The 23,718-nt window shown below is 37.6% G+C and overlaps 1 protein-coding gene across 2 annotated transcripts in view; it reads left to right on the top strand.

The window, feature by feature from the left end:
* The window catches only part of CSMD3 (CUB and Sushi multiple domains 3), a 1,158,685-nt gene that overhangs the window by 163,741 nt on the left and 971,226 nt on the right, over positions 1-23,718 (top strand). For both annotated transcript variants that reach the window (XM_039525141.1, XM_039525140.1), the window contains exon 3: positions 8,240-8,352. In XM_039525141.1, the coding sequence (XP_039381075.1) occupies positions 8,240-8,352 (113 nt within the window). The remainder of the gene's footprint in view (positions 1-8,239; positions 8,353-23,718) is intronic.

Genomic DNA, 23,718 nt, shown 5'->3' with positions numbered 1-23,718 from the left:
TTCAGGTCAACCGAAACAGTTAGAGAATGTTTGTCAATTTTATTGATTTTTGTTTCAGTCAAAAGAAAAATAAATATTTTAACTGGAAACATGCATACCTGCCGCCGAATTGCCACTGAAACCACCGGACCGTCGGACCTCCTACAGGCATGCCGCCGAAGGCAGCCTGACTGCTGCCCTCATGGCAACCGGCAGGCCACTCCCCGCGGCTTGCCGCCCCAGGCACGCGCTTGGTGCGCTGGTGCCTGGAGCCGCCCCAGCATGTATAGCATTTAATATTCTGAGTTTCCCAGGAAACAAAAAAGGTTCTTTTTGACCTAACTACACTTAAATGCTGCTTTATTTTCCAAAGGTTCTCCTCATAATAAAGAAAGCAGGTAAATAAGTGAGGTGAAAAATAGACTTGTCAGATTTTCAGAAAAGAGATCATTAGGCCACCCTGCTGTTTTTATGGTTTTATTTATGATTACACACTGTGGTATATGAAATTACTACTATAGAAAAACTTGTTTATCTACTCATTTTTAATAGGCAGAGGAACAGTAGACTCCAGTTGCAAAGGATGAATGGTATATGGCAGGCTTCCAAAGCATCTGCTAGCCATTATGTAAGGAAATTGTCCCATAGCATACATACTGTATGAGTCACAAGGTGCATTTTGTTGTCATGGTAAATCCACCTGTTTTTCTCAGTAGCAGTGTAAAGCCTAGGGGAAAATGCATTTTTTAAGTGGCATGCTTGTTTGCAGTGCAGTGTTACCCACCACTAGCTCTCTGTGGATATGGGGGAGAAGAGCAACAAAGGACATTCATAATGAAAATGACTCGGTGTAATTTTTGCCCCTCACACTGGTCCAGGTAAATGAAAGTGTGGTATCACAAAACACAAACTCCTGTTTCTATTGAAATTGTGTTTTGTGAGGCCTCATAGTTTTGTATCCAAATACAATTTCACTTCAGGCACTATCTTCTCATTATACAAATCTCTTAATTCCACAAGATAGAAGATTGCAGCTTTGGTATATCTTTAGGCAAATGATTTTCTCTGGAAGGACTATCATTTTTTTATTCTGTATGATAAAAGATCAGAACAAGTATAAGCTGTGCCCAGTTTCAGGTTCAGTTTGTTCCCAGTACTTACTTACTTACACACACTCTCTCTCTCTCTCTTTGCTTGAGTGTCCAGACTTAATTTTATGTTGTATGTTAACTATTTTACAGAAGGAGGTCCAAATGCCAATAGGCAACTGCACAGTACATTCAATTCAGATAGATGCAGGAGGTCAGCAATGCTGACAAGACATCTGTGGGTAGAAATGTGTACATCTGTTCCACTAAGCATGTATATGCCAACCTACAATTTTAAAAAACTTTTACTGTTACAGAAATCTCTCAAATGTACAAGACACAATCTTCCTTGAACCAGTGATTCTTACAGAGGGCAGAGGATGGCTGCAAATGAAAATATGATGATACTCTAGACCTGAAGCAGAAATGAACATGCTCCATTTTTTCTCATTACTGTCTGGTTTCAGCCTTTTGTGAACACTGGCTCTTGACTGCTATGGTTTCTTGCTACAGGAGCCAGTGCTCCTACTTGCTGCATCTCTACATGTACTTATGAGGTTTGAACACTGATGACTCTAACCATTTCCTTGTACTATCATCCATCATCCATCATCTTCTGCAAAAGTAGCAAGACCTAATCAAGAAAAAGCAGCCAAAATGCTTCAGAAAAATGAAATCACAAAGGGTTGAAACTATAGTGAAGCCTTCTTTGATACAAATGGAATGTGAGATATGAAATTAATTTGATAAGCATGTGCTCAGAAAAACTGTGGATGTGGGAGTTTTCACTATATTTAATACACAGTGGATATTGACGTTGGGAGACAAATTCTTATTTTGCATAAATATCCCACCTCAAGACTCACTTCTGCCCTGTTAACTAATGTTGGCTGAGGATGGAACAGGTGGAGTTATCTGTTGTATTTTTTGTTTTGTTTTCAGATTTTTTTAAAAATTGGACCCATCAAGCCTGTATAACTGAGATTTTAGTACTGTTTGATGACCTGACTCCTCCCTGTTTTCTCCTTGTGGATTGTTACACTTGCTTGTTAAGCCTTACTTTCAATGAAAGAGCAAGCTCTTTCAGGTAGGGTCTGTGTATGTCTATGATTTTGTACAGCACCTAGCATAATTGGGCTGTGATCCTAACTGAGGCCTTTGTAACACAATATAAATAATAAGAAGAAAGTTGTTTGGATAATTAACATTCAAAGAGAGTTTCACATCAGTTGGTTACTTTTGTTATTCAAAGCAGTGTGCGTATTATTGCTTGGCTATGCCAAATACTATTACTAAGTGATCTGTTAAGAACATGTAAGTGCATGTTTATAATCAAAAAACCCCATGAAGTTACTATGTAACTTAAAAGAGAGTGAGAGAGAGAGAGAGAGCACATGATAGCCATATAATTTCAAACTCTAGCAAGCCAATTAAACAATGAGAAGAAACAGGCAGCACATTTCTGAGTAGCTATTGGTGGTAATAAAAGGAAGAAGGGTGGAAGTAAAATTACTTAATCAGCCAGGACTAATAACTTCCTAAAGGGCAGGAGTCACAAAAGGAATTAGGTGCTTAGTGGCTGAACTCTGTGGGCACCTAAATCCATACAGTGCATAAATTTTTACAGTAAAAGTTTCCTAGGTACCTATGTTTCTACATCTGAACATACACTGCAGCTCCACACCAGATGTCTGGATGGCTAAGTCACAAAGAGATAGGCATTCCTCTGCCAAATTCACCTGTGGGGCCTGATCCAGTAGATGTGCTCAGACACTGCCTAGCAGATTAATGCCCTATAGGTCACCTTACACAAAACGGCCAAGAGCAGCAGCCCCTCATATTTTTTCAATCCAGTGGTTGGGGTACTCACCTCAGATATAGTAGACCGCCAGCTCAAGTCTCCCCTCCACCGAAGGGAGAGAAGGCGTTTCAACAGGGTTCTGCCACCTCTGTGGTAAGTGCCCTAACCACTGGCTATTCTGAGGTGATGCTCCTTCAGTCTCTCCTCTTGAAGGTGATCTGTTCTGGATAAATACAGAGTCATTGCAGCAGGGGGACTGGATCTTGGGGCACCCACCTTGCAAGTAAGTGCTCTAACCACCAGGCTACACAGTCATTTTCATACTTGCTCTTTCTCTAGTCTGATGGCTTTTTAAAATGATTTATCCACAGTGGAAGAGCTTCAAAGGCAGAAACTGATGGAGTTGCCTATCACAATACCATACAGCCCAGTAGTCAGGGCACTTAACTGAGAGGTGGCAGATCCCTGTTTAAATTCCTTTTCTCCTTCAGGTGGAGGAGGGATTTGGATTGGGATCTCCTGTATCCCAGGTGAGTCCCTAACTACTAGGCTAAAAGTTGAGGGAGGTTGTCTTCCACCCACCCACAGCCCCAACCTCTTGCCAAAACAGCATAGGTGCCTAACACGAGGGAGGGTTTGCAGCTGAGAATTCCAAGCAGAGGCAAGTGCCTCTCTGCAGCCCTGATTTAGGGGACTATCTCTGAGAAAAGGGCTGGCCTAACACATGCCTCATTGACTAGCTTAGGCAAGGAGCCGCCTAGCATGTTGGTTTTGTGAACCCCATTCTAAAACACCTATCTCTCCCCGTTAATTGTATAGGGAGCGTAGGTGCTGAACTCAGGCTTTGAGAATCCTAATGTTTTTCTAGGCACCTAAAAGATAGATGTCACAATGCTCAGCATCACCACACCTAAATTACTTTGTGAATCTAGCCTGAAATGCATTGGGGATGTAATGCAAGGCTTATTGGTTACTGCCCATCTAAACATGTATACGTACATGTACATCTCGTAACGTTAAAATAGGACAAATGTCCTAATTATGAACTACTACAACCTTTATTTGCTGGACTTGCTGTAACTGAAATCACTGACTGTAGAAACAGGAGGCTCTAATTGTTGTGCCATTTAATTTCAAAGTAAGGAATTATTTTCATTAGGAGTACTGGCTTGGGTTGTCTAGTTTTATATGGTTGGTAAGTACAGTTTGCAAGAGTGTGGCACTTATTGATTAGACAATATATTTAGTGTCTTATGGATGTGAATAAATTATAAATTAACATGAACGAATTGGTTTTTATTCATGCACATATGCACACACATTTGTTTGGCTGGTTATGGATATGCTTGGAGACCTAAACTCCTTTGAGGATTTTTTCTTTTTTCCCTAGTCTCTTCCTCTTGCTGAGTGCAGTCACTATAACGTGAGGCAACACTAGTCTTGGCAAGCCAGTCAATTGACCAGTCAAATAATGTCAATTGGCCAACTATTATTTTACCGTGGTCATTTATTATCAGATATTCCAGAAAGAATGCCCTTAGGTAGGTGGTAGCCTACCTTTCTGACTGCATCATGGTACCATGTGTCAGAAAGCTACTTAAATTCTACTCTACTACATGCTAATGAATCTTCTCGGGGTGAAATGATGAAATTGTTAAAAGTTGAACATTTGGATTAGCTAGAGTCTTTCTAGAACAAACATTGTATGTATGTGTATCTTTAGTTGCATCAATACAGGCAACAGCTAACAAAGAAGATTAAACAAGTTAAAGTACATGAACCCTGCCCCAGGGAGTTTACAATCTAAACTGACTAGACCAACCCCCCCACCAAATTAACTCACAAGACAATGGGGGAGGGAGAAGAGGATTCACAGTCACTAAACCGCCTCTCTCAACACAAACAGAAAAATTAAGCCTCTGTCATCATCCATAAAGCCCCCTAACACCTCTGTCATCATCAGCAAAGCAAACAACTTACATTAAAAACCCATGTAAATAAGCCCCCAGTTCTCTTCCACACACACACAAATATATATCCCCATCCAAAAGATATCTCCAAAAAGATAATGAAAAGCAAGATGCTTGTAGAGTAGGTCTGCTGCCTACTTAGCATAAGTCCTTTTAAAATTATTTTTTTCTTTTTTATGTTTCTTTTATTTCTGTTTAATTTCTTATCTTTTGTAACTCTTCAGTCTTAAATAACATTTTCATTAAAATAAAAACCTAACATTGCTAAAAAAAGTTATAATTATTCAATTCATTTTTTGAACTTCATGTAATTGTTTTTTGCATTTTTCTAAGTTAAAATAACTCAGTAAAGTAACTTTTTAAAATATAATTAGGTATAAGTATCTATCTAAGGCAAAGCCTTTCCATATAAAGTCTTATTATTTTTCGTTACTGTTGTTACGGTTCTAATAAATTAGTACCTTAACCTATTTAACCATTTTTGACTTATGACAATATTTGACCAATGTTTGACTGGTCAATCGACCAATTATTTTTGGAAAGGTCAAATGCCCAACCATAGGCAACACTCCCTCATCACCTGACTGTTAGTCCTATCATGACCAAAATTAGTGTGTGTTCCCTTCCTATTTTTGAGCTGTTTTAACTATGGATCCAGCCCAGGCAGAAGAAGATTAAAGAGAGAGTGTTCCTTGGGGGAAAATTGAATTGATTCTTTACCAAATTACAGTCACAGATGAAGCTGCAATCAAGACATCTCTAATTAAATGCCCTTCAGAATACAGAGTAGCTAGTCACCAGAGAACATTACAAAATTAACTATAGTATGTAGAGTAGATAGCTCTCAACATCAGTATAATTGGTACACTTTGCAGAACTCATGGAGTAATGCCTTAAGGTTAAAAAAAAAAGAAATCACATTACTGATATCCTACCTATACTTATTACACAGTACAATTTGTGAAAAATAGAGAAGAATGTTCAGTAACTTCAAACTCTGACTTTTAGCATTCTAGACTTTCCATCAATTTCAAGCTTCCACTTATAAGAATGGAATTACTGATAATAATTAAACTCTACATATTTTGCATTTTATGAGTAAGAGTGTGACTGAATTTCTATACTAGCAGCAGAAAATGTATTAGTTATTGAGACACCATGGTATTTGCACTACGTCAATCAAGACCAAATTGAAATTGCTATGATGTGATGTTTTTCGTATAATTTTTTCTTCAGGAAACAAAATCCACACCTTCATTAATAATTCAAGTTTTTTCCTTAAAAATATCACAATATCTTTTTTCTCACTTTTGTAATGGAAAGAATGCTCAATAGCTGTGTTGCTGATCAGCAATCTACTGTCTCCTGATACACGTCTTTATCGATTCAACAAGATCATCTCTCCACATTATTTGCTGTTTTCTTCTTTAGTATTTCTGAAGAACGAAAGTTATGAAATAGTTTAAAATATCTCTAGTTAGAGGAAAAGGAATCTCCACATACATCAGATTTAAGAATAGGAGCAAAATATTGAGTTTGCCGTTCTCCTACAATGAGCTCTGGATCTGTTCCTGGGCGGGACTGCACACCCCTGATAGGGGTTGAGAGTTCTCAGTGCCCATCATCTGCAATGTGCATTTAGTTATTAGGTTGGGAGTCTCTTTTTGTTTTGGTTTTGCTGTGTTATATTGCATACATTTTCCCAGAAACACGATGGACACAGGTATTAGAAAAAATGAAGGAAAATGTCCCCCAGTGAAATGGAAAGAGGAAAAAAAAACCTATATTTAAACAAAATAATAATGTGTCAGCCATAAAACCACAAAAGCAATGAAATTCTAAGTTGAGACTTAAAGTAAACTATTAGTTTATCATGATTTTCAAATAAAAAGTCTGAGTTGACAGAAAATTATACACTGTAACTTTGAGATCAGTAATGTCAAGCTTTGTTAGGTCAGTGAATTCTAGAGCAGAGCCCTTACCACTCCCATACAAAATGCCCTGCTGGCAGCTCCCAGACAGTTCCTGAGGGATTCTGGTGAGAACATACTGGCTGATCTTATCTGCTGTGGAAGTGATTTCAGAGGAAGGAATTCTCTCAAGTAACTAGGATCCAAATTATAATGCACTTTAAAAGTTTCCATATTTGAATTGTACCCGCACATGTAAGAAATAGGTAGCTAATTCAATCTGTGGAGTATTTGCATAACTTGCTCCTTCAGTTCCATCCATTAAGTGGTTAGGCTGAAAATGCTGCACCAGGGGAAGACGCTGAATATTTTTTCAAGGGCAGCCCCGTATAGGGAGTATTACAGTTTTAGGAAGCCACAAGTGCATTGATTTACAGGCAAAGTCAATACCAAAGAGAAATTCTACAGTTGTCACACCAAGCACAGATGAAAACAGATACTTTTAGCTGCTGAAGCCACCTCTATCTGGAGAAATTGGGGGTCCAACTGTAACCTTAGTATTGCCAACTTCACTGATGAATACTGAGCATGTGTCCTCAACCATGTCCATCAAATTCCCTAACTAATTTTGTCAGCCAGCCAACATCACTTTTGTCCTTTGTAATTTCAATCTTGGTGAATTTGCTCTACTACAAATCCCAGTATCAACGAGGCACTTGGGAAGCAAGATGCTGCAACACCTGAGTCAGATGAAATGGAGATACTGGACTGAATGTCAAACTGTCTTCCACAGCTGCCTGTTGTGTATATATGGATCTGACAAAAAACAAAAACAAACAAGCACAAACAAACAAACCCAAAAAACACCACAGCTGGAAAACCCTGCAAGAGAGCTTTCTGAGTGGATGAGTAATTACCCAACACTGCCCTCTGAGATCTCTCTGTGAATTAAAAACAAAACCATCTGAGCAATTCTTCCCACAATTACTAGCCACTATAGTAGACTTAACCTCACAGAAGTGTTTTTCTTAAGATACATAGTGTAAATTATCCTAACATCCCACATTTAAGTGAACTGTGATCCCTTCCTTTACTGTGTGTAAAATTATGCTGCGTAAAACTCTATGGACAAAAAACCATCTAACATAAGATCTCACATAACTATCTATAATGTAAAAAATATCGGGAGAGATCCTTAGCTGCTGTAAATCTGGCATGTCTTTGTAGTTTCTACAGTATTAATGTCCTTCTTTATGTACAATCTTCCTGAGCTGACCTACCTCACCTGTGCCAGGCTACATGAATGCCAGTTGGACAGCTTTATTATAAGATTTTAGAAAACCAATTTCACAAATAATATAAACTGTATATTCTACTCTTTTATATAGATTGTCTGTCTTATGATGGAAATTTGTAGTGAGCAATAAGTTTGAAACAAGAACAGTTGCATTTTTATAGACAATTAACCATGAGTTATGCTTATATTTTTAGGTTAACAGGATTTCATCTTCCTCCACCTGTGACAAGTACAAAGTCTGTGTTTTCACTGCGTTTGACAAGTGACTTTGCAGTTAGTGCCCATGGCTTTAAAGTATACTATGAAGGTAAGAGAACATGATTAACACTCTTCTTAACAAGAAGACTTGAAAGCTTTACCTCATCCCTATATATAGCAGGGCTCAAATGTGACAGTTTGCTAGTTGAACTGAACCAGGTACATTTATTGAAAGGTTTAAAATATTTCAATAACCTTTCAATTAGATGCCAGGATCTGTCATAAAAATCAAAGGTTTTAAATACTCCATAATAAATTCCTTATCTTGCCCCAAAACTGATTAATTTCCCACATTGTTTTTCAACCCGTCTCACTGTCTGATAGTTGTGGCATTAACATTTTGGAAAAAGTATTACATACACTTTTAATGACTATAATTTATAGTATTTTCAAAGTTTGTTAGTCCACAAAATACCAAGTATTAAAGGTTTGCTGATCCTAGCTGAATATTTATTTGTGTACTATATGCAAGAAAATGTATAGTAACTAAAGGCAAGATTCTGGCATCCATACAAACATTGAGTACCGTCATGTTCCGCAAAAAGTCAGCTTGAAATCAATTATGCACAATGAAGAGAGGTTAGCTGTAATTTTTCCCCCCTCTGCTTTTCAGTACATGAAGAAGGGTAATCGAGGATACAAGTTTACTCTCTAAATGTTTCCTGGGCCCTTGGAGCAGAACCAAAGTTCTTGGTTTTACTGTTTATATAGGAGAGGTGATGGTTAACTTCTGACCTGCTGTCAATGCTGCCGTCAAGAGTCTCTGTTGGGGTCTTCTGAGGGTTCAGGATGTGTGTAGGCATCAGCCTGAATGGATTGATGTGTAATCTTCCTTAATCAAAGGACTATGTTTGTTACATAGGTTCAAAGAGAACTCCTTTATAATCAACCTCATATTTAGGTTGTCTTTGCATAGTATGAATACTCTGGCCTGACAGATGGTTTGGCCATCACCTTCTATATTTCAAAGCAGTGATTGTGCACTCCTGTTTGTGCACAAAATCAGGTCTATTTCCTTGTGAATTCCAAGAGTAATAAATCCTAGGGATCTGTGGTCTCTTTTTATTGGTGCTGACACATAGTTTATCTCTTCCCTTCTAGTTAGGGTGTCTATCAGCTAACCAATAGTTATACAATATTTGAAGAAGGTCACATCCCCGAGTTTTATCCTCCTTGTTCCTGTGGATCACTCTGATTTAATCTATGGGAGTTTAAGCAGCTGAGGTGCAGTTTGGGGAGGCAGTGATTAGGAAGATGCCTGGAGGCTCATCTTCTGCACAGAGGACTTATGTAGGCATCTAGAACACCCATGACTGATGCCAAGCAAAGTTACTTGTCTTCAGCCACAGACACTGCTAGGAACTGTTTACTTGAATACTGCAAGATACTGTGCAGTTCGAATACTAATTCACACAAATAGTTTTCCCTAAATCACGTAGTTAATTAAACAAGGAAATAAAAAAAGGTTATTTGAAAGTTTTTGAGACCTGTTTTGTAGTTTCTGGTTGTTTTGAACATGTCTAATTACTTTGTTTATTCTGCAATTATTTTCTAGTTCACATACAACAGAAGGATAATTTACAGAACTGAAATTGTAGCTATAGTGTAACAAATTATATTTGGGATGGATTACAGACATTTTTTACTCTACTGTCAATTGTAACAGGTGTTTGGTGCTGATTTTGTCCAGCAATATCTTATCTGGAAATGTGTTAAATTATAAATATTCAAAGTATAATATATAATTTCTTCTTTCATATTTGGAAAATATATGGTATTTTTTTCTGTTGCTTTGATGGTATAATGTTGAAAGATTCCAGGGACTTTCAAGGTCTAAATAGTGCTTTCTGCACTTCTGTAAGGGGTCCTTTAGGTATTTCATACTATTTTTTAAAAATGTTGGGGGGTTCTGTTTGGTTGGCTGGTTTTTGTTTGTTTGTTTGTTTGTTTGTAAATACTCTCAAAAATCCAATCCTGAAAAAAAAAAAAAAAAACCCAACATCACAACAATACAATCTCAAACATTTCTCATCAGGGTAAAAAAAAATTGCTCTATACACATAAAACCAGATTATTTGGGCTCTGAGCAGATGGGATGCAGGGAGGTTGTGGAGCTCAAGTTCACACTCTCCAATAGCAGCCACTGTCCCTCTGCTTTGGTTGCATGGGGTACTGGAACCACTGGATCTGTATAAAGCTGCATGTGTGTGGCCCATTCTCAGGTACACAATGGCCCTGATCCTGCACTATTAAAATTAATGAAACCTTTGCTATTGACTTCAGTGAGCTATGGATCAAGCCTAAAATATGCAAAGCTGTACAGGAAAATCTGTGTGGCTGGTCAGCTGGCAGACTCCTCACACAGCTTCAATCCCAGGCTTAAGCAGCGCTCTAAATTTCAATAGGACTTGAACTCCTCAGTCATGTAGGAACTTTAGAAAAATTCACCCTGTGTCAATATAACCACTGTTTCTTGTAACGAACTAATTAAAACTCCTCTAGTTAATGACACTTGGGCCCTGATTCAGCCAGACATGTAAGCATGAGCTGAAAGTTAAACAAACATGTGCTTTGCTGAATCTGGTCTCAGGTGTTTTACTGTATTCTTCCAAAAGACTGCGTTGTCTAAAAATCCAAACTTGTAATGCAGACAGAGATCCCTCGCCCTCCCTCCCTGCCCCACAGCAGTGCCTGCCTCCCCTAGAACTGGCGGTAGGCAGTGTAATTCCCCCCCACAACACCACTTATTTCAAATCCCATTCCCCTGCCTAGCTTGTCTCTCAAACTGCACTCCCCTGCAACCCAGCTGATGGAAGAGGGGATGACTATTAGATTACATTCATTTGATGTCTTACTCCTTGGCATTAGAGAAAAGATTTATTTAAATGAGATTCCATATCAGTAGACTCCAGTATTTTACCCTTGCTCTTTGTAAACACATGCAACCCTGTAACTAATATTTTCAAAATGGTGTATCTCTATCTAGCACCCTAAGTCCATATGTAGACACCTGATGTGGCCCAATTATCAAAAGTACCAAGCCCCCAGCAGTTCCTATTGATCTTTAACATAGCTGCAAGTTGTTCAGTGCCTCTGAAAATCAGACAATTTATTTAGGTGTCTGAATGTGCAGTTAAAATTTGAAACCTGAGATTAAAAAAATAAAGAGTGGCACATCACTGAAAACATGAAATAAAGGTAAAAATTGGTAGCTTGCAAGGGAGGGGGACTGAATATTATTGAACTATTTATCTATATGAATTTGTGTTTGAAAGAGTAAGTTGTTGACTGAGTTATGTTAAATGTTATTCAGCCTTGTCTCATATGAATTACAGGATTCATTCCATTTTTTAAAAATAGAAAATGGAGAAGGAAGAATTACCATCTCTCATACCATGATCAACTTTGCAGTAATTTCTCACTGACATATTTTCAGACATATTCTCTCAGGTATAGATATATGACTGTATGGAAAGCATGGTTGTGCAGTAATCTAACATTTATTTGTGGCTCATCTGAGACATGACCAGAAACTCCCAAGTAGCTGAAAATCTAAGTGAGCTATGAATCTCCTATGGACTTACTCGAGAATGACCTATAGGTATTGTATTAATTTCTCTGTTCCCTTTTTGAGACTAAACATGGAAAAGGAAACACATAGAATTACAATTAGAGCACTGAAGAAAGATTTGCCAACCTATTTCATTCAGCAATCCAATTCTATGTATGTTTTCAATTTGATTTTTAAGAATAAAACAAAGAATAGAAATACAATTAAGTGTGCTTTAAAACTTCACTCGTTGGACAATACCATTGAAAAATTAACATCCTAGCCAATAAGCACAGAAAACTTCACACTATAGCTGGGGGAACTTTTTTTTAGATGAATAGTTTATTAGTTGAAAAATGCAGTTTTGAATCAACAAAAAGTATTCACAAATCAGGGTAAAATTAGGCAAATAGTTTTGGACAAAAAATTAAAAGAAGAAAAATATTCAAAAAAGAACAAATGTTCAGTTTGACATTTTTGAGTTTAAACATTTCAACTTTTCTTTTTGAAATGTTTCATTTAGAAAATTAGCTATATTTAATTCAAAAGGGGGGAGAAAACACCTCAAAATGAAATGAAATGTTGAGTGAAATGTTTTAGTCCAACTGATTTTTTTTCTCAGTTTTTCATTTTGGCAAGAAAATACAAAAAAATTCTCTTTCGGGTCATCCCGAATCAAACATTTTTCTAGATTTTATTCTCTGCTTTAGACACCAAACCAAAAACACAATTATTTTTCAACTCTACTTCTTCATCCCCAGATTAGCAGATGGAGTTGGTGATGCAACACATTTAGAATCAGAGGATATCACTGGTTTTGTTTGAATGAAAGAAGATGAGTTAGTCATCCAGGCCCTGAGATACAGAAGGAAGATGACAATCTGAGTCCAGTGAATGTACCACTATTGTATTTGCAGGCAGTCTGTGAACGAGTTGGTCCTCAATTCTGGTCCTTGACATTCTTCCATGTTCACACATGTGGGTAAGATCAATTTCTCCACCATCTGAGAGAGAAGCCTTTTGTAGTACGGACAAAGTAACCTAGAAGAAAGGAGTATGTATAAAATAATATGCAAAGCTGTAAATGAGACAAACTGAAAAGCGCTGCTCAAAAGAAGAGGAAGCCATGACAGTTGGCTCAAGTAAATTAAGTAGGAGAAATATTGAGTCATGAGCTTTGCCAGCAGCAAAATATTGGTTTCCTTTTTCTCAGTGAATGCTGGCTTATTTGCACTGGCTGGTGCACTGTGGTTATGGAGGCAAGAGTCTGCTATCTCTCCATGCCCACCTGCTCTGGGAAGGGAGTATGTCAGTCCACAGCACCCCTTATTCCAAAACCCTTGGTCCCAATATCTAGGTAATTACACAGGGGTGTGGGTGGGCATGTGGTAGGGTGAAAATTCTTAAGTCTTCTTAAATCCCCTGAATGAGCACTTATTCCAAGCCACAATCTATCCCTGACAGCCACTTTTATATTAGTCTTGGTGAGATTAGTTAATTTTTGGAATAAAACAAAATCCACTTTGATTCATGTTTCTATTTTCTGTTGTCCTGTGATAAATAATGTAGCTTATTCACTGTGTGCATGCAAGAGAGAGATACAGCTGCTAAGAAAGAAAGGGAGATAGCAGCTTGTAGCACACAGCAGGGGCCTCAATGAGTCTAGTTGTGTTTGAATAATGTGTTCTTTTGCTTTTACTGGACTATTTTATAGCTATTAAGCAGGTAGCTGCTCCAGTTAAGGTTGCTGACTTCATTAATGAACATGGGGGTAAAAAGTGCAGCATCTCAGCAAGAACAGGAGAGGGGGAGGAGAGGTCAAGGAAATAGTCAAAGCATTTTCCAACCCATATAGGAGTTGGCTAGTACAGATTACTAAATATGCATAAATCTTCTCATGATGTAAATAATATGAATGTAATAGATATAGGAAAGAAAGCCCCATTATATTTTCTCTGTAGCAATTTTTACTCAGGGTAAATGCATATCAGAAACCTTGTTTTGGAGTCTCATTGATCCTGAAACACTTTGAAATGGAAAAGGAAAGAGGATTTTGATGTAGGATTCTATAGAATTTTAGGGTCCCTGGAGATGGTTTGTAGACATTTTACAACACTGTTCTGAATTCTCCAATAGATTTTCTTTGTATTGTAATTGTTTTTGGACAATGAAAATAAAAGAATAACTTTAGTGTATAAATTAAAATTTAAATTGTAGTAATCTAATAATTATGCTGAAAGAGTCTGGAGAGGAAGTTGAGAGCCATGGTAAAAAATTAGATAACCTTTAAGATTTTCTTTATAATGAGTACTGGGAAAAAACAGACACTCTGGATTACTAAATTATGGATTTCACTTAGTGACTTTTGGAAGCCTTCACGCACTTCTTACAGCATTGTTATGAAGAATCTGTAGCTGATGTAATGAATTACTGGAGCATATAAATCAAACAATATTGGTATAATTAAAATTTGTCGGGATATGAGTGCTAAATATAATTTTGGCAGTTGGCAGACAAGTAAAATATGTGAACAAATGGGAATTAACTATTTTTAGATTGCCTTCATGTCAGAACTCAGAAATGTAGCTAAAGATGAAATACAAGCCTTGACTACACAAGACATTTTAGACTGCTGACAATGCTAACATCATCACTGCCAAAGTTTATCAAAGGTTAGAGGTTTATTACAGGAAGTAAATAGTATTGTAAGAGAATAGTCTGATAAGTCAATGGGTTTCTACATAAGGGTGCACCCAGTCATTTGATTGTAGACTAGAGGCTTTAAAACCCATTTTTAAGTATGGGCTATATTCTGAAGGTCATACATAATTTTTATTCAGTCCTTGCTACAACAACAGGTCTGGTGGCTTGGAGACAATTGAAGTCTATGGGAGTTTTGCCTGAACAAGTGCTTAGTAAAAGCTTAATTGATGAGATGCTCATTAAACTTGCTTAATTTTGCTGAATAAGAAGCTGTGGAATTTTGCTTTCTGTTCAGATAGTAAACAGTAATACAACTATAAACAAATTATATTTGCATATAAATCGTAGGGCTCCAGAAAGCTCTTCACTGGAGATTCTAACTGTTCAAAACAAGACTCACTAAATATGCAAGCTCAGCTCCCTCCTCCTTCTGAAGATGAAATTTAAAGACTAGATTCTTTTTGAGATCTGTTTCCTTTGCATCTGTCAGGAAGCAAAAAACAAAAGGTTTGGAAACTGTCTGCAAAATCACCATTGGCTTCAATGTCAGGGTAACTTGGTGAATTTCTATTGCTTGTGTTATGCAGGTCAGACTACATGATCTAACGGTTCACTTTCACCTTAAAATCTATGAATTATGAGCAGAGAATTGCCCTGGTGTAAGTGTGCCAACTCGAGGCCCTACTCTGCCTCCCCTAAACTCTTAACGTAGGGAATTGGAGGATGTTTGTCTGGGGCAAGCAGGAAGGAAGCATAACAAACTTCAGTTACACTGTATCTATTCACTACTGGCAAAAGGTCCATTAAGGATGCTCTGTCTATACTCCAGCGAAATCAGCGTATAGGGGAAATTCATAAGATCAGCTTCAGCTGTGTTTTTTTAAGAGACACTTTGGTAAATAAAAAGGAATTCACAAAACTATCAAAATCTGTATATAGGAAACGGGAAAAGTAAATGGTTAAGCAAGTAATCAAGCCATTAGGCCAGGTTCTGAATTCGCATACATTTCACAGAGGTAAATGGAATTACAATTTTATGCTATTATAAGTGATGTCAGAAATTTTCTGTGCCTTTTACAGTATTAAAGATACGGCAGGATCAATCCAAACAAAAAGACAATACAAAACCCTCCGGTTAAAGGCTGTGAAATAACTAAAATGCTTTTCCCAATACAAGTATATTAATTACAAAACAATTTTCTTTTCTAGATAAAATACACTGGTGCTTACCACATATGATGCATTCATAATAAGTCTGTGGCAAACATTGTTCTAAAGGATAATTACAATTTCCCAAATATAGCCTTGTCCAATAATTCTTGACATTGTCAAGATAAGACAAAATAACCATTTATTGGGAAAATATTTCTTCTCCCAACCCATCCAATTTAGGATGACCATGTATCCCCGAAACCCAGATATACTCTTGTTTACAAGGCCTGCTCTAGTATCCCAAAAACTAAGTGTGTTCTCATGGTTATTGTAACTTCTGCTAACTAATACCCAGGGGAATATTAGAGACCTGAGCTGGTGAAACTAAAACAATGGCTCAACCCCCCACCGAGCCATTCTCCTGACTGAGAAATTAAATATAACATTCCAGATCACTTTTGCAGTGGTTCTTCCCCCACTGTCACAAACACTCAGGAGTCCTTGAAAACATAGATCTTTTATTTGGAGGAAAAGGGGAAAAACAAATAAAAGAAGTGTGATTACAGATGTACAAATACAATACAATGAACAAAGCTGAATCCATGCACCAGGACTTAGGTTGGACAGTCCTCTGCAGTGTCAGATATTGTCTGGCTAGCTGAGGTCCAGATCTCTGCCAGATAATCCCCACCCATCTAAAATGCCACTAACAGGTCCAATTATTCTCAGTTTTAGTTGAAAGAAACTATCGAGTGGTGGTTCTCCTCGCTCTGTCTGCTCCTGGCTAGAGAAGTCCACATCATCAGGTACCACTTCAGTGTGCAGTTACCTGGTCCAGTTCTGTGACATCATCCTGCAGAATGGGCACCTGGGTGATTGACACCAGTTTGTGAGCACCTGGGTTAGCCTTGCCTAGATGTGATTTGAGTCTGGTTCAGCCTTCATGTGAAGTTCAGCTCTGTGCTGCCACCACCTATTGGGGTGATGTGATGTCAGGTCTGCATCCTCCAACACTGGTCTAGTTAGGTCTCACTGCAAAATAAGCTCTAGGTCCTTCCTGTCCAATCAGGCTCTGCCTCTCCCCTCACAGGGTCTCAGAGCCCAGGCTCCAGCCCAAACCTGAAAGTCTACACTGCAATTTTATAGCCCTGCAGCATGAAAACCCACAAGCCAAAGTCAGCTGATCTGGGGCAGCTGCAGTTGGTTTATGGCAGTGTAGAGTAGATGTACACGATGAGTATTTCTACATTAAAAAATATGCAGCACCAAGTCTCAGAGCCCAGGTCAATTGACTCAGGCTGACAGGGCTCAGGATGGAAGGCTAAAAATCGCAGTGTAGAAGTTTAGGCTTGGGCTGGAAATGCAAGGAAAGGGGGATGGGACTCAGAGTCTGGAATCCAGGCCAAGCTCGAATGTCTATATTATTATTTTTAGCTCCACAAGCCTGATTCAATTAACTCGGGCTCTGAGGCGTGGTGCCATGGGTTTTTTATTGCAGTACGGACATACCCTCAGGGTACATCTACACAACCTGTGGTAGTGAGCCTCCCAGCCCAGGCTGACAGACATGGGCTCATGAGGCTTGCACTAGTGCTGTAAAATAGCTGGGTAGACTGTGCTTATATGTTACAGCTTGGGCTGGGATTCATACTATGAAGCCACCCCCTTCCCTAGGCTTCAGCGTCCTGAGCTGCAACGTCAAAAATATAGCTATTTTTAGAATGCTAGCATGAGCCCTGCAAGCCCAAGTCTGTCAGCCGGGTAGGGAGGCTTTCTGCTGCAGGCTCTGTAGATGCACCTTAAGATGGAGTCTTCTGCCTTCTCTGATCGAACTTTGAATGTCATTCCCAAACCAGAGTCCACTACTTGTAAAGTCAGGGTAGCCCACTTACTCCAAGGCATATCGGGCACCATTCCTATGCCTTTCATGAGTACAGTCACTGTACCAACCTATTATCATGTATACAACTGTAACATGGACAGATTCCTACTAAAGCAACAGAACATAGTATGTGGACCTATAGGTACTCAACATTATGATTCATAGAAATGAGATTGGCCAGAGATGGCTTTCCTGCTATATAGAGAGTGGAAGTTCCATCCCTGTAAGTTGTCTAGCTCTGGGCCTTACAATATCACCACATTTCTCTCTGTATGAATAATTTTTAATTTATGTTGTAATAACATGTGAAGGGCAAATTGGGATCAGAGTATCTTTGCAGTAGACATCATATACATTTACAGTATGACACAGTCCCTGCCCCCCAAAGATTTTACAATCTAATTTTAAAACGAATATATTAAAATTGGGGTAAACCAACAATGGAAGTGGAACAATTTTATATGCTTTCATTTGCCAATATAAAGAGTGAATTTGCAGGAAAAAGGCCCATATACATATACATGTATTTAATAATTGCTTCACTTAAACATTTCTAATTTCCGTTGTAACCAAAGCCTTGGTTTTAGTTTAATTGTTCTGGAGATGAATATTACATTTTCTCTAATGAATCTCCCCAAATTATAAAGCAATAAATGAATAAATAAAATCTATATTTATTTGATTAAGGGGCCACTTACATGTGCATAATCAGATTCCAGATGAAAAGATGGAGATAGCAGTTTTATTTGTTTAAAGGCCATATCAAAATATATTATCTTTGAAAGTTAGCAAAACAATCAGTACTCTAGCAATTCTTCTTACTTTAAGTCTTGTATTTAATTTCCTTCTTGCAAAATAATGTCGTTTAATATGGCATATTTGTCAACCCATGGTACTGTAATTTATCATTTTGATGTGAGTCTGACATTGAAATATAACTGAGACCGTGATTAATTTGAAATCTTAATTATCTGTCAGCATTATTTTAGTTTTCTTCACATACCAATGTAAGCTATCAATGGACATTATAAAGTCTTAAAACAAAGTCCTTAAAATATCTTACACTAAAAATGTTTTGTGAAGTTTGAATTCGTAGGTTACAGGTTACATTTGTCATATTAATATCCTGGGAAACAGGAAATCTTAAGAAACTAACATATTTTGCTCCAATGTAATAACTGGAATCTGATAAATTCAAAACACTTTTCTCTATACTGTGTCCTTCATTTAAAATAATAGAAAATTCATTGCAACTACATTTTATATATAGTTGTCCATGTCTTTATTAGCTGAACTATAGATCTCTGATATTTTGAGGCACTTTTCCCAGTAATAAGCAACCTGGGTGAACCCTTGTGGCTTCACAGAGCCCAAGTAACTTCAATGGGACTCTGGCTTGACTGTTGTATTTTATTAATAACACTGAAATAAACAAATTTACAGGAATAAGTTCAACACTACTGCTTACTGTCCAATGATGTCACTGGAACAAACTTCACTGAATTGTGAATTTATGTAGAGAAAGACCATTTGGATCCTAAGAATGAGAGGACAAAAGTAGATGTTCTGTGAAAGGTCTTTGCACTATCTATAAAAATAGAATGGCCAGGAGAGTCTAGACACAAACATATCCTTAAGTAAATATTGGTCTCATGGCTGAAGGATCCATTCTTCTCCTTAGGTAAATCTGGCTTTCCCTTGATTGATTGATTTATGGGGAATAAAATATTATTCATTTATAACATTGGCACGATGCCACTAAAATTTCATGGACACTCATTTATATTTTACAGTTAAAAGAAAAAATAACTCAGCTAAGCTGCTTATCTGAGATCCACACCATGGATCTAGCAGGAGAAGTTGTCCCACAATATTGTTCTACATTCAAATCCCTTTTTTATAAAGCTCAACATTTAAGACAAATAAAAATCAAGACTCATTAAAAAATAAATTAGGTTAATCCTTCAAATGAACCATAGCAAATCATTGATAAAGTGTTTTGAAAAATAGTCTGAAGAAGTAGAGGTAGATAACTTTCAAAAATTGTTGTTCCATTTTAGTTTGTACTAAATCATTGCTGAATTGAATGGCACTCACATCATCAAAAAGTTATCAAGAACAAATAAATGCAAAACTTTGACATAAATATTACAAATAGAATTGGTTGAATTTTATTTTTTTTAAAGAGAGTAATTTTGCAACATTATCCCCACACCACCAATTTTTTAGTAGCTCTAAGTTCAACATAATGAGTATAGTGAATAGTGGTGTAAACTGTCCATTTTTATACATTAGAACCTGAAATATAATTTCAATGTTCTCATTTTCTGCCTTTCATATGTGCATTCTGTGAACGTGCGACACTTGAGCTTTATTAGCACAAATAACGGACAAAAAAAACCCCTTCTGTTCAAATATGGCAATTTACAATGAAAGCTACATTTGTATGTTAATTCAGCTGTATATATTATAATGCATGCAGATTGTGCTGTGTTGGTTGGTTATGTAGTCATTCTCTCAGGGAACCAAAGCAGAGTTATGTGCTAATGGTCACAGCATGAGCTGATATTTGTGAATATTTGTAATGACCTTTGTGCTAATGATCTACAGACCAGTAATTACTAACTGAGGAAATTTGGGAATAATTTCAAACAGCAAGCATTTAAGCATTTTGGCCCAGATCCTTACAGGTATTTAGACTCCTAACTCTCAAATTGGAGGCACCTAAATAGCTCTGAGGATCTAAGCCTTTGTTACCTCTTCTGAGACTATTATGAAGAGAGGTTAATTTTGTCAGATTATATTATGTGAATTATACCTTCAGCTCATGTCAAGAGATAGTCCCTTCAAGCTTTTTGTGAAGATAATATAGGCTAGATCTTCAGCTGGTGTACATTGATGTAGTTCCATTGACTTCAGGTGAGCTGTGCAAATGAACACCAGCAATGAATCTGGTCCATAATGTTGAACAATAGGGCAAAAATTGAATACAGAGCCTTAGATGCAAGTATGTGGATATTTTATAATTCCAAATGATACCTAAAGGTATTTCCATAAACTATTACTAAATCAGAGAGAATTAGGCCTTGTCTACACTGTGATGTTGTCGACAAAACTTTTGTCTTTCACAGGTACTTAAAAAAGCCCCCGTCACGAAAGACAAAAGTTTTGCTGATGCAAGTGGCAGTGTAAACACGGATTTGTCAGCAGGAGCGCTCTCCTGCCGACAAAGTTAATGCCACTCGTGGGGCTGGAAGTATTTTGTCGGCAAAAGTGCTAACAAAATACCGAGAGAGAGCATTTACACACTCTGACTTTTAGTGACAAAGCTGTGTTGACACAACCTTGTCGCTAAAATCTGCATAGTGTAGACTGGAAAAATACTTTAAAACAATTTGAGTTTCTTCCTCTGTCTTAATCAGAAAAAAAGTTGTTGCTAAAACACACTTTGTGTGACAGAGCCAATACAACATACATGGTTCTGTTATAGTGAATTCTAATAGCTCTGGGCACTTAGTCATACTTTAAACTGTGGTATGCTTACTTCTCTACATCGGTGTTGCTGGGCATAGAGGTTTTCTGACAGAACATGGTGGTGCAAATTGCATGAGAGTTCACACAAGTAACTATGTCAGTAATGGATTTAACATTTCTATGTGCTTTTTTAATGTTTTATGTTCTCTTATAATAGGCTTCAGAATAATGTATTTGTGTGTAGACCCAATTTGCCCTGATATTATGCGTGCAACCATGGCTGAAATTGTATTGTCAAGAACTTGTGTTTAACAGTAGACATCTCTTCTGAAGGATGCTAACTACCTTACATGCTGCAGTTTCCCTATTCTGAAATGGGATATCTGCAATGAGTATGGGGGGGGGGGGAAACCCTGATGTCAAAAAATAACTCTGATGCTTCCAGACCTAAAGTAGGAAGTGAAATTAACTAGCAGGCATCATTATGCATATATTATACAGGGTACATAAAGATTAAATCAAACACTGTCATCCAAGTGATTTCTTTTAAAAATGAATTTAATGTCATGGAAAGGTCGTGGATGGGCAGTTCTGGAAACTGAAATCTTCTGTCTGAAAACTGATATTGCACAGATGGAGGCAATGCAAGCATTCCGTACACTGTCCTGCCTATGTGCCTCTAACCTAAGCAGGAATGTGCACCTTTGGGGCCTAGAGGAGATTTTAGTCTGTATCATTTAATTCCTAATCTCTCATCAGAGACTGCCAACAAGAGGCAATGAATTCTATTTATGGAGGTGTTGTTTCCCTAGTATAGACACATATCCACTGAGAAATGTTCTGTGAGCGCTGGTTCACTTTACATAGGTTAATAAAGAGACATTATATAATAATTTTTGGTCATTACTGCATGTGTCTGGGTCCAAATTGTTGGGGTAAAGGTGAAAGGCTGTGTATCTCATTCCCAACTCCTTAAGCCATCCAGTCCCTCTAATTTACAAATTGTTAGTAAATGGAGATGACAAGGGTAGGATGTGTCCAGGCAAATACTAATGTAAAATGACAACATGCTATGTCATCTTTAATTACAGTAGTAACACTGGTTAATTTCACATCTGTCATGATAAGTTTCCCTATTGGAAACTATAACAGCATGTTGTGCTGAGCATTAAATGTTTCATAAGATGGATGCTATATGTCTTCCCACAGTTCTGTAGCCTGTCATAAAAACATTTAAATTCTATTCCAAGCTGCCACATTGACTAGGTGACATGAGATACTAACACTGTTTGCTCTAAGACTTCTCTGGAGGCTCTGTGTTCTTTGTATTAGCAATATTTGTATTGTTCTTTGTTGATGCTCACTGATCAGAGATTTGCATTGTTGTGACAAAGAGTAGCATGTAAAAGCTTCTGTATTTCCAAGCTTTCTTTCACCAATTACATATACTTATTAATTAATTTTAGAGTATCCATTGCCTTGCTACTTGCTCAATTAATAAAATCAAACAAACAATACAAATGAACAAAATAAACTGCAAATAGTTAATCAAATAAAAATATGTTATATGGTACACTGAAGCCTGCTAGGGGTTTGTCTCTCTGGTGCACCATCAAAAAGAACTAAGGCAAGTGGGGTCAGCTGTGATGGGAACTGGATAAAAAAAGACCAAAAGAACAAGGATTTGGCAGAGAGAGAGGGTAAAGGTTTAGCTAGGGAATAATAAGGTTGAGAAAACAGATGGAACAGATGGAGGGGTTAGATGTAGAAACCTCAGCTTCAGACACAGAAGGAGGGCAAGATGTTGGTAGGGATGAGGTGAATTTATCTTTCTTTGAAAAAGACTGTGGAATCTTATGCAGAGAAGGAGAGGTAAGGAGGAAGTCAGTGCTAACGAAAGGCAGTAAAGGAGCTGCTGAGATTATGGTCATGGGAATCAGTGGAGAAATTTGTTTCTGTTTGGCCAGGAATATAGTAGAACTGAGGAGAACAAACTTGTAACGGAGAAAGTCCACATTGCAGAGGCAGTCAGCAACAGGACAGCAGGAGCACAGGATGTGTATGGTAAGAGTAAGTTTGACTTGGTGAGGTGGACTTTATGGGAATGAGAGGCAAAGGAGTTGAGGAGTAAAAGGAATCAACAAATTGGACTGGAAAAATACTGAATCAAGCAGTGGAGAGAATATGGAATAATGGTCTGAGAACAGCAGAGAAGTCATTGACATCAGTGGACTGGAGGTTACAGAATGGCCAAGTGAACAGGTGAGAGTTGGTGTGCAGGAGGTTATGTTGAATAGCATGAAGTGGAGGTCAGAGAAAGAGTAGGTTTAGTGAAGAAAAAAGCTCTTTCGTGGTTTTTCCTGGGAATGATGTGACCTGTTCCAGAGGAGCTCAAAAGTCTCAGCAGTTCATAGATCAAAATTAGTTCTCTAATGTTGCTAAGGCATTAACTCTTTTGAAGATTGGAACCAGTTGCAAGAGAAGTGGGATTTGAAGGCTTGAGGATTATGTGTTCATAAAACTGTTCTAACAATTAGAAATAATGAAAAATATTCAAATTATAGCCAGTTATAGACAAATTTGCAAACAGAAAAAAGGACCAAATTCAACCAATTGTCCACAATGAATATTTATTTAATAGTTCAACCAGCTCT

The sequence above is a fragment of the Mauremys reevesii genome, linkage group 2 (genome assembly GCF_016161935.1).
Source record: "Mauremys reevesii isolate NIE-2019 linkage group 2, ASM1616193v1, whole genome shotgun sequence".
Lineage (NCBI taxonomy): Eukaryota > Metazoa > Chordata > Testudines > Geoemydidae > Mauremys > Mauremys reevesii.
The sequence above is the reverse complement of the archived record's forward strand: the minus strand, read 5'-3'. Positions and strand labels throughout refer to the sequence as shown.